This window comes from Oryza glaberrima, chromosome 2 (assembly GCF_000147395.1).
Source record: "Oryza glaberrima chromosome 2, OglaRS2, whole genome shotgun sequence".
NCBI classification, from domain to species: domain Eukaryota; kingdom Viridiplantae; phylum Streptophyta; class Magnoliopsida; order Poales; family Poaceae; genus Oryza; species Oryza glaberrima.
Window position 1 is genome coordinate 20985220 of NC_068327.1, and position 11442 is coordinate 20996661.

General features: G+C 45.3%; 2 protein-coding genes across 4 annotated transcripts; one reads left to right on the forward strand and one right to left on the reverse strand.

The window, feature by feature from the left end:
• The first annotated feature begins 3127 nt into the window (after positions 1-3127).
• LOC127763530 (probable serine/threonine-protein kinase At1g54610) lies at positions 3128-6340 on the forward strand. 2 transcript variants are annotated; one of them, XR_008015726.1, is made up of 6 exons: positions 3128-4210; positions 4294-4521; positions 4613-4831; positions 4930-5373; positions 5816-6091; positions 6166-6340. XR_008015726.1 is itself a non-coding variant. In XM_052288263.1 (6 exons), exons 1-6 carry the CDS (start codon positions 3128-3130, stop codon positions 6194-6196), a joined length of 2184 nt encoding a protein of 727 aa, XP_052144223.1. In that variant the 3' UTR covers positions 6197-6340. The 2 variants fall into 2 exon arrangements, 1 of the variants encoding a protein (XP_052144223.1); XM_052288263.1 differs by having other exon boundaries at positions 5816-5994.
• Positions 6341-6344: 4 nt separating this feature from the next.
• LOC127763531 (putative 12-oxophytodienoate reductase 8) lies at positions 6345-9127 on the reverse strand. Of its 2 annotated transcripts, XM_052288264.1 has the most exons (4): positions 8921-9127; positions 8318-8589; positions 7616-7789; positions 6347-7414 (listed from the first exon to the last, which is right to left on the reverse strand). In XM_052288264.1, the coding sequence occupies exons 1-4, from the start codon at positions 9103-9105 to the stop codon at positions 6825-6827; spliced, it is 1221 nt and encodes a 406-aa protein (XP_052144224.1). In that variant the 5' UTR covers positions 9106-9127; the 3' UTR covers positions 6347-6824. The 2 variants fall into 2 exon arrangements, with proteins under 2 accessions (XP_052144225.1, XP_052144224.1); XM_052288265.1 differs by lacking the exon at positions 8921-9127 and having other exon boundaries at positions 6345-7414; positions 7616-7814; positions 8318-8436.
• Between the last annotated feature and the right edge of the window lie 2315 nt (positions 9128-11442).

Here is an 11442-nt window from a genome sequence, read left to right on the forward strand (position 1 = left end):
TTAGTATCCAGATCGAAGTTCAACATCTACAATAGCTGCCGCTAACATGTGGGATCAGGTCTACCTGTCAGCCACTGCTACTGCAAGTGTGGTATTGTAGAGGATATGTGTTCATGTGTAATGCTCATGTAAGGGAATGTATGGAAGGAGTGCAGACGTATATGACCTTATATATAAAACTGGATATAACGCCTTTTGTATAAAACTGGGTATACGGTATTCTCGACGGTTACGAATACAAGTATTGGAGATATATTGTATCCGTAACATTAACACAATCTTGGCTAGGATTGTGCTTTTATCCCGACGGAGGGTATACGTGTGTAGTTACACCCCTATAAGATTTGCTTTAAGATTCACTCGTCACACATATTTCTATAAATAATAATATTGTATTCCTCTTTAACTCAATAACTCCCTATTAAAAAATCAACTTACAGCTGGTTTTGGCCAACCAAACCAAACTGAGGCCTCCTAGAGAGGCTGCCACTAGTTCTCCCTGACGAGATATTTAAGTATTTGCCGCTCTTTGATGCGACGTTTAACAATCTCTGTTACTATGGTGTATTAGCAAACTAGAACCCACCTCACCTCTGCTAACTCCTAACCATTTTGCTCCCTTCTTGTGCTTCCCAACCCAATCCAGCATGGTTGTCCGACGCCCTTATTCTAAGGTTGAGATGGCACCATAGTTGATTCACGCCTTCACCACCCCTTGCGGTCGCTAAGTGAAGCCAACATCCTTCTAACCTTGATCCACTCAATCGAACCCTCTTTCTACCCTAACCACAAACCAACCTACATTTAGAATTCATCCAATCAGAAGAAACCCTTGAAGTGTCTATAAGTTTCTAAACAACTTATATTTAGAAAAAAAAAACTATCAGTATGCCAGGGTTATGACTAGTAATATGTATATGATTTACAGGACATGGCCCATATAATTGAGCATGGTTTTCTTTTTTTTTAATAATGAAATATAATCCTGGCCTTTGCTCAAAGAGCTGCAACCAATTATTATACCAATTCAATTATAATGGAATATAATTGAGGAGGGTTGTGTGATGGGTGGATTGATGATAAAGCGCGTGTTTAGGCCCATAAAATTGGGATTGGTTGGGTAAGGTGGATTGAAGAGAAAGTACACGATCTCTTTTAAAGTATAAGAGATTTACTGACACATAAATTGTTTGCATGCTTGAAAAAAGAGAGTAAATTTCACAAAACTACATATACTTTGACCAAATTATCACAAAACAACATATTTAAGGTCATATATCATAGAACTACAGATTTAACAACAAATTTATTACGAAACTACAGGTTTAAAACTTATAACAAAACTACATATTTAATAATAAAATAATCACAAAACTACAAATTTTGAGGTTTAAATCCTTTGCATTAATATTATGCTTGAGTTATAAATATCCTAGTTTTGTGATTAAATTAATATTAAACTTGTAGTTTTGTGATGTTTTATGATATTTTACCTTAAAAATGTAGTTTTGTGATAAAATTAGTGTTAAATCTGTAGTTTTGAGATACGTCGTGTTAAATATGTAGTTTTCTGATAATTTAACCGAAGTATATGTAGTTTTATGAAATTTGCTATAAAAGAATGACTCGAACTACTAGAAGCTAGCTGAGGCTGTTCTCGGGCAGGCACCCGGCAAATAATCACAAGAATCTCAAGTAGTCAGGTTTGATTAGGCTAGCATAGGCCTTATGGGCCTCGTCTGTTTATGTGGACATCAAGATGCGGGCCTGCTGGGCCTATACCAGAAGGTGTCTAAGTCCGGCCCGTGAGCCGGCACGTGTACCGTGTACGAGTACGTGACAACCAGATAATCTTGTGTTTTCCAGGTGATGGGCAGCATGTCTTCCCACCATTTTTTTATTGAAAAAATAATTAAAATTGGCTACAACTACTGGTGAACGTCATCATTGGTACCTTACGTCCTTGTTGCCATGTCAGTGCGAAGCTCCAGAAGCCATTGCTATATTTTTTTCTTAAAAAAAAATCACAAACCTATGCAAAATGTCAATCTTGTGTTTCTTTGCATGTTCTAGATGTACCATAAATAAATAGTACTGGTAATGTTTTATTTTCCTAATATTATAACACATTTATTTACATGGATCAATAGATAAGGTGAGTGTAGCTTAACTGGTGAAGTCCGCTGTGATAGAATCAACCTATATATCCAGATTAAATCCTAGAGTTAACACATATGCTTGTATTTTAACTAATTATTCTTGTAGTGGTCGGTGATGTACTCGCCAACATAGAGACCTATGGTGACTTCGTAAATTTCAAGATGTACAAATTCAGTCTTACAAAAATGCTCATATAGATAGGCTGTGTGTGTGCAGTGTGTTTATAAGAGGTGAGTATGTACACGTTGTAAACATCTATAACTCTACATTTATATTGTGTTTTTTTAAAGAAAAGATATTATTTCATCTCTATCATTATGCATTTTTTACACAGGTCAAAGAGAATCTCAGGATCTCAGGACAGGTGGGGGTCAAGCCTCACCATCCGGTTTTCTTCCTTGGTTCCCGCACGAAACGCTTGCGCATCGGGCGTCGACGTGTCGGCCAGGTTCCAGCGTGGCAGCCGTCTATACGTGCGCGCACGTTGAGCCAGTCGTGCGCGCCACTACTACTGTATATCTGCTACCTCAACATTTTTCTCACCCGCCGACCAGTGGGCCCCACCCCGTCCGAGTCAGCGGCAACGGCCGGCCCCGCGCGAAGCGCGCGCGCGCCAAAACCAAAAGAGAGACTCCTCGCCTCGCCTCGCCTCGCGCATGGCGAGCCGAGACCCCGCCGCCGCCTTCGTCTCTTCTCCTCCCGTTTGCTCCCCCGCCACCAACGGCCGACCTTAACCCCGCGCCCGCGCCCAACCACCCCGACCGCGTTCCGGCGGTTGCTGCAACCTCCCCGCCGCCGCCGCCGCCGCCGCCATTCCTCCCCCCGCCCGCCGGAACCACCGCCGCCGCGCCATGCCCATCTCCTCCTTGTTCATCTTCTTCCTCCTCCTGCAACAGGAGGACCCCTACTAGATTCTTCTTCTCCCTCTTTTGTCTTCTTTCTTGGTGCGGCGGCGGAGGAGGAGCCGATGGGCAGCCTTTGCTCCAAGGACAGCGTCGCCGAGGAGCTCACGCCGCAGCCGCCGCCGGCTGCGGCAGCGGCGGCGGCGCCCGTGGGGAGGCTGCAGAAGACGGAGAGCCAGTCGTTGAAGCAGCTCATCACGCTCACCGCCAAGGAGGACGCCGCGGTGGTCGCCCCCGTCGTGCACGCCGTCATCACCCGGGCGGAGTCCAACGCCAAGGCCAAGTCCGCCGCCGCCGCCGCCGTGCCGCCGGTCGTCGTGATCACGTCGCTCAACAAGTCGTACAGCACCGCGGGTGCGCCCGCACACCACCACCGGCTGTCGACCGTCGACGTCCCGCAGGTGGTCCCCGGCGGCGTGCCGCAGGGGTTCTCCGGCGAGCACGTGATCGCCGGGTGGCCGTCGTGGCTGACCTCCGTCGCCGGCGAGGTGGTGCAGGGGTGGCTGCCGCGGCGCGCCGACACGTTCGAGCGGCTGGACAAGATCGGGCAGGGCACGTACAGCAACGTGTACAAGGCCCGGGACCTGGAGACCGGCAAGGTCGTGGCGCTCAAGCGCGTCCGCTTCGTCAACATGGACCCGGAGAGCGTGCGGTTCATGGCGCGGGAGATCCACGTCCTCCGCCGCCTCGACGGCCACCCCAACGTCGTCCGCCTCGAGGGCATCGTCACGTCGCGCCTCTCCCACAGCCTCTACCTCGTCTTCGAGTACATGGACCACGACCTCGCCGGCCTCGCCGCCACGCCGGGGCTGCGCTTCACGGAGCCGCAGGTGAAGTGCCTCATGGCGCAGATCCTCGCCGGGCTGCGCCACTGCCACGACCGGGGCGTGCTCCACCGCGACATCAAGGGCGCCAACCTGCTGATCGGCGGCGACGGCGCGCTCAAGATCGCCGACTTCGGCCTCGCCACCTTCTTCGACGCCGCCAGGCCACAGCCGCTCACCAGCCGCGTCGTCACGCTCTGGTACCGGCCGCCGGAGCTCCTCCTCGGCGCCACCGAGTACGGCGTCGCCGTCGACCTCTGGAGCACCGGCTGCATCCTCGCCGAGCTTCTCGCCGGCAAGCCCATCTTGCCCGGCCAAACCGAGGTGAATATATATATCATCTATCTATGGATGGATGAAATGGGATCGGGCATCTGATTCGGCGCCATTGCTTATCATCGACGCAGATCGAGCAGCTGCACAAGATCTTCAAGCTGTGCGGGTCGCCGTCGGAGGAGTACTGGGCGAAGGCGAAGCTGCCGGACGTGACGCTGTTCAAGCCGCAGCGGCCGTACCGGCGGAAGATCGCCGAGACGTTCAGGGACTTCTCGCCGCCGGCGCTCGACCTCCTCGACACGCTGCTCGCCATCGAGCCGTCCGACCGGGGCACCGCCGCCGCCGCCCTCGACAGCGACGTAAGCATGCACCCCCTTCTCCTCCCCTCCCTCTCCTCTCCTCGCTCGCATGGATCTTTGACACGTACTCGTGTCCTCTGCTGCTGCTCAGTTCTTCAGGAGCAAGCCGCTGGCGTGCGACCCGGCGAGCTTGCCCAAGCTGCCGCCGAGCAAGGAGTACGACGCCAAGCTCCGCGGCAAGGAGGCCGCCATGAGGCAAAACGCGACGGCGGCCATCGGAGGCAAGGGCTCCATGTCCGTCAAGCCGGGGAGGAACGAGCAGTCCAAGGCGGCGGCGCCGGCGCAGGACGCCGTTGGAGGAGATCACCAGGTACGTAGCTCTTTCATTCCGAATTCATCGTCTTCTTCCCCTCCGGCGTCGTCGTCGTCGTCGTCGTCAAATTTCTTTGTGGGTGCGTACGTGTGCAGAGGAGGCAGGCGGCGGCGGCGGCGCGCGTGGTGAACCCGAGGAGCGCGAGCCACCACTACAGCTCGCTGGAGGACAGCGTGCCGGGGTTCCGCATGGAGCCGCCGGTGGCCGCGGGGCCGCCGGCGGCGATGCAGAGCGGCGGGTTTGGGTCGACGTGGTACAGGAAGGACCACGCCGCCGCCGGCGACCCGCGCGCCACAACGTCACGCGCGGCCAGCGCCTCCGTCAGGGTGTCCAACTCCGTCGCCGGCGGCGCGCAGCTAACGTCGCAGCGGTCGTACGCACATTCCCGTGGCACCGACCTCCACCCGAGCTCGTCGGCGGCGAGGCACGCCAACTCCCGCTACAACCGCCTCGACGTCGCCGAGCCCGCCAACGCGCTCGACCGGCCGGGCTCCAGCTCCACCCACCAAAAGGACCTCTCCGCCGCCGCTCCGGCCACCGTGAGTACCGTACCGTACCATCCACACCACCACCATTCTTACATTCTTGCCTGTTGCTGTTGCTGTTGCACCAGAGTAGTTTTCAAGGGGATGCTTACTTTTTTCTTTCATGTCGCTTAAAAAGTTATCAAAAATTTTGAAAAAAAAAAAGAGTAAGATATATCAATATGTGATATGTCACTTTATAAACATGCATGTTTAAATTTGACTCATACAAATAGAAAAGAAAAACAAATTTTTGTTTTGAATTGTATAAGTCAAAATTCAACTTGCATGTTTGTGGAAAGATATATCATATATTGATTTATCTTGATAAATTTTTTTTAATTTTTTATGACTTTTGAAACATCATGCACAAATCGAGGGATACCTCCTCGAGCGACAAAAATCCACTTACTAATCAAATTCTTGCTAACATGGTGATGAACTCTAACGCCATTAGGGGTTCGGAGGGAGGAACAAGAGGATCCACTACTCCGGCCCGCTGGTGCCGCCGGGCGGCAACATGGAGGACACGCTCCGGGAGCACGAGCGGCAGATCCAGCAGGCGGTGCGCAAGGCGCGGGTCGACAAGGAGAGGACGAATCACAACGGCAACAGCAGCAGCAGTAACAACAACAGGCAATACTACTGAGCTACTTGCTGACTACTTTGGCTGGCTCACACAAAGCTAAAGGAAGAAGACGATCGATCGAGCTGGTGGCCATGGCCATGGAAGGTGCAGATCATCTTCCATGGCCATCTCAGACCACGGGCCTGACTGTCTGATGAGAAGATTGCAATGCAATGCAGGGAGATGATCTTCATGGATGGAGGAGAGTAGAAAGAAGACCTGATGAGGTGAAGATCTCTGATGGAGGGTGCAGGCAGGCAGACGGCGACAGCGACGGCGGCGCGGAACTCGGGGTATAGATATCTGCAATTGAAGAGCTGGGGGGCTTTTCTTGATCCATGTGTATAAATAGCACACTGTTAGAGAGGGTTTTGGGAAGTCTGATGAGGAGGAACAAGCCCTGTAAAAACACGGATTGTAAAAGGCCAAATGGAAAACTGTGTATATCTTGCTGATCGAAGTGATGCAACAGACTTCAATGACCTAGTTTGAAAAACAAGAAAAAGGGATCATCCATGGCCGATTTTTTTTTCCCATAAAATGGAACAAAATGCAGTAACATAGCGATACTATGTTCAGAAGCTTCTGAACATATGAGAAAGGATTGACAAGGAAAGGTAAGCAACCGTAGGGGAGAAAGAATTGGATTCAGCACAATACTGATGCATGACATGAACAATAAAATTCTTGTAAACTCTTTCAGACCTATCAGTTGGTAGCAATTGAGGATAACTTACTATGTACTGTTACCAAATCAATTTAATTTTATTGTGATTCCAAGTCAAGAGCTCTGAGGAATGGATTGCAATTTCTCGCTTAATTAAAACAAATGCAATACTCACAGAGGACTGAGAAAAGGGTAATCGGTGTACCCGATAACTGGATCAGAAGTGTAGAATGTCGATCTGTCATACTTGTTCAGAGGTGCATTCAGCTCAAACCGCCTAGGCAGATCCGGGTTTGCCAAGAACCATTTACCATATGCTACCAGGTCTGTGTAACCCTGAGACACTGCTCTATTGCCTTCTTCTCTGTTGTATCCTCCAGCGACGATGAAAGTGCCAGCAAACACTTTCCTGAAGTGCCATAGCTTGTAAGGAATCTGCACCTTGCCGTCTACTTTGACCACCTCAGGCTCAACCATGCTGCAGTAGAGAACGCCCAGCTTGCTCATGGCTTGGATCATGTAGAGGCCAAGTGCATCTGGGTCTGAGTCCCAACAGTCCAGGCAGTTTGAGTATGGCGAGAGACGGACACCTACTCTGTCCGATCCGATCTCATCGATGGCTGCTTGGATTACCTCTAGAGCAAAGCGGCAACGGTTTGCGATGCTTCCTCCGTACTTGTCAGTTCTGTCGTTGACACCATCTTTCATGAACTGTTCAATTAGGTACCCAAATGCGCAGTGGATTTCAACTCCGTCAAAGCCTATAATATCATGGATGTAACAAATTAAAACTTCTAGTTGGATGGTACCGTGAAGTTCATCAAAAGGTAAATTACTGCTAGCCAAAAGCAGGATTTGGACTCCAAATTCTTGCAAGTTACAACTATGATGGTACAATGCTACAGTTTAGCCAACAAAATATTGGGAATGGTTATATGAAGATGCATAGATTATGGAAGTACCTGCTTCAATGCAATTCCTAGCAGCAATTCGGAAATCATCAACAATTTGGGGGATCTCATCTTCTCTTAGCCTCCTTGGGGCAGAGAATTCCTCGACAGTTCCATCTTTGAGAACTGTAGGAGTGATTTTCTTGTCTGTACAAGAAATTGGTGTTTGTCCATTGGGCTGATAATCTGCAAATGTTGCTGTCAGAGGAACCTGACAATCACGCAAAATGCAACTCATATGAAAGTTTGACTGTTTTGCTTCACATAAAAACATTACAGACCTTGATAGACTAAACTCAGAGAAAGAAGCACCATGCCGTAGTTTGATTTTTTTTTTTTTTGTGGAAACAGAGGGAATGGCTTCATATAAAGAAACCAGAATTCAGCCATGTCAATTTGATATGTGGTGTTTGATGATACTGTGACCTCTGTAACGATCCGATTCTAGACTTATTTGAACAGTTGACACTATTTTCACATGCAAACAACCTGATATTCTAAATATTCCAATGTCCTATCCTACAAGATGAAATGCCACAACTGCTTTTGAAAGGATTAAAGTCAAGCAGGCTCAGAAAACTTCAGTTTATTGATCCCATATGAAATTTACCATTGCAATAACCAAGTTAAGAGTGAAATTCATCAAGCAACCGCATTCATAAAAATTTCAATATATCCAAACTTGTAGGAAGATAATGATATGGATAATAATACCATTGGTAGATGCCCTCCCTACATGCCAGATTTGGCAGAAGAAAACACCACCCTTCTGATGCACTGCATCCACAACCGTCCTCCAAGCTTCCACCTGCTCCTTTGTCCATATACCCGGTGTGTTTGGATACCCTTGAGCAGTCTCCGAGACCCCGGTGGCTTCAGCAATCAGAAGGCCGCCATTTGTGGCCCTCTGCGAGTAGTACAGCTGAACATGTTCTTGAGGAAGATTATTGTAGCACCTCGATCTGGTCAGCGGCGCATGGACAACCCTAAGACCAAGAGGAACACACACACACACACACACACACAGAAATTTCTTGAGGTTAGCTAGCTCCAAACATCAAGATTCGCCCAGGCAGCCACCCCCCAGGCTCAGAGGCAATCCATCAAACACCTTGAGGGCACTAAACCTTAACAGCTGAAACCGCAGTGCAGTAGGCAGTAGCCAGACACTACCTTAACTATGAGGAAGAATTGTTATCTAGATAATCGATTGATCGATTAACGTCATCCAGTTCGAGGGCTGAAGAATCCTAGCAAGTAGGGAGCGATTGCTATTACAAAACCAAAGGCGATGGATGGACATATAGCAGCACATACCTGTGGGCGAGGTGGAATCTCCCCATGGTGTGAGGAGTGTGGAGGGGAATTTTCGCTTCCATGGGTAACAAACAGGGTACGGGAGCTGATTCCGGTCTTCTGCTCGAGTGGAGAAGAATCGAGAGGCGAGGGCAAGAACCGCTGACGTCATGTAGGCAGTGTGGGGAGGCTTTTTTGCGAATCATGCATTGCTGTGATTTGATTTGCACGACGAGTACACACCGAAAAATAAAAGAAAATAATAGTTGCAATGTACTATAGTACTCCATTTCCCTCCATTTCGGGATAGACGTTTTGCTTTTGGTCAACTACTTTAAATTTAACTAACTCTATATAGAAAAAATATAATATTTACAACAGCAGCATAGTTTCGTTAAATTAATAAATGAATAAATTTTCATAATATATTAGTCTTGAGTTAAAAATATTACTACTTTGTTCTACCAAATTAATTAAACTTAGAAGTCAAAACATTTAATAACCTGAAACGGAGGGAGTACTGTATTACTAATTACTAAGTATATATTGCTATCCTCCTTTATAAGTCGTTTTGATTTTTTTATCAAACTTATTTAAACTTGACTAAATTTATAGAAAAATTAAACAACATCTATAACATTTTATCAAATAAAACATTGAATATAATTTGACAATATATTTATTTGTGTTAAAAATGTTGGTATATCATTTTTTCTAAATTTGACTAGACAAAATTAAAACAACTAATAATATGAAACAGGAGAAGACTTTGATTTTTTTTCCAAACTTAAATAAGTATGATTAAATTTATAGAAAAATATAACAATATTATTAAAGATATATTCAATCAATGTTAGGTCTAATAAAACTTAATTTGACATTATAAAAGTGGTTATATTCCTCTATAAACCTCATTAAATTAATACAAGTTTAAATCTCTACTACTTAAAAAATAAGAGGTGCTTCCATCGTCCGTCAAAAAAATTGGACAAAAAAAACCAAATTTATCCGTAAAAAAACCAGGCGAAAAAAAAGAAAAAAACCAAACTGTCCAATAAAAAAGGGCGAAAAAACGAAAAACCAGCCTAAAAAACCAAATCTATCCGATCCAGAAAAAACCGAGGAAAAAAAACTAAACCTGTCCGATCAAAAAAAGAGGGGCGAAAAAAAAGAAAAAAAATCGGATCTGAAACGAATCCGACTCCGGGTAAAAAGAAGGACGAAAAAAATTAAAAAAAAAAAGAATCTGTCTGATTCTCTATCTCTAAAAAAAAATCCAACTCTACGTCCGATTCCCCCTTAAAAACGAAAAATAAAAGGCACCTCTCCTCCAGGCGGATTGGAGATCTGTTTGCAAAAACGGAACCTACATGTCGAGAGCATTATATTTTTATATGATTTTAATTTTTGGGTATGTACTTTTGCATTTGAGTCTCTGTAATTTTTATATTTACATTTAAGTCCCTATAATCTTGCAATAAGGTATTTGAGGTCATTTTTATTAAAAAAAATAATAATAAAAGGGAGATAACAAAGGCAGGAAAGTGCATAAAAAGAAAAAGAAAAGCCACAAAAAAATAAATGAAAAAAAGAGAAACAACAACAACAACAAAATGTCTGTTTCCCCTAAGTGGCCAAAAAACCATAGATCCGAAAAAAAAATAAAAAGCTGGTTCGTATGAATTAAAAAATGCACGCGAGAAAAAAAATAGAATGGGTGAAACAAAGTTAGAAATCAGTATATTCTCTTCTCTATCTCTAATCTAATCTAACTATTTAAAAGAGAAAATGCATGAGAAAATAAAAACGGTTCAAAAAAACGCGTGAGAAAAATGTCAGAAAAAAGCGCAAAAAAACACTCTAAAAAGGTTTTCCATCTTCCATAAAAAAATAAAAAAAAGTGCGAGAAAAGTTATTTCCATCGTCGGTAAACCTTTTTAAAAAAAAACATGCGAGGAAAAAACTGCCAAAAAAACGTGTCATTTCTAAAAAATGGTTTGAGAAAACCTCGCAAGAAAAAAACACCGTCTATTAAAAAACAAATCGCTCTGAAAAAACTATCAGAAAATGCTAAATTGATGGACGCTTGTGTCAGATATAATCCATCAAATTTTTGCCATCTACTACACGGCTTTTATTTCGTCATATATTCTCCTGTATTGGAAAAAAGAAAAAAGAACAATCAATTTGAAAACAATCATCCAAACAAAACTTGTAGCTGTTTTTTTTCCCTTCATTAACTTGTACAGTAATGTGATCCAGGTAAAAACATAATCATCCAAACAGAACAGAATGCAAGGAGATGATGATACTTTTTATTGTTATACTCTACTATGATTATATTGAATTTTTTTTGCCTCACCGTACGCTTTTGAAAGGCTTCAAAAATCGGCCGGTCATGTTGGAAACTCAAGCAAGACTAGCCATGCCAGTTTTGAAGTGTGGCCTCTGTGGTATAGACTTGTTTAAACAGTTTATCCCAATTTTCGCATGCCAACAAACATTCAATTCTGCACAATCCAATGGCCTATCCTGCAACAGTT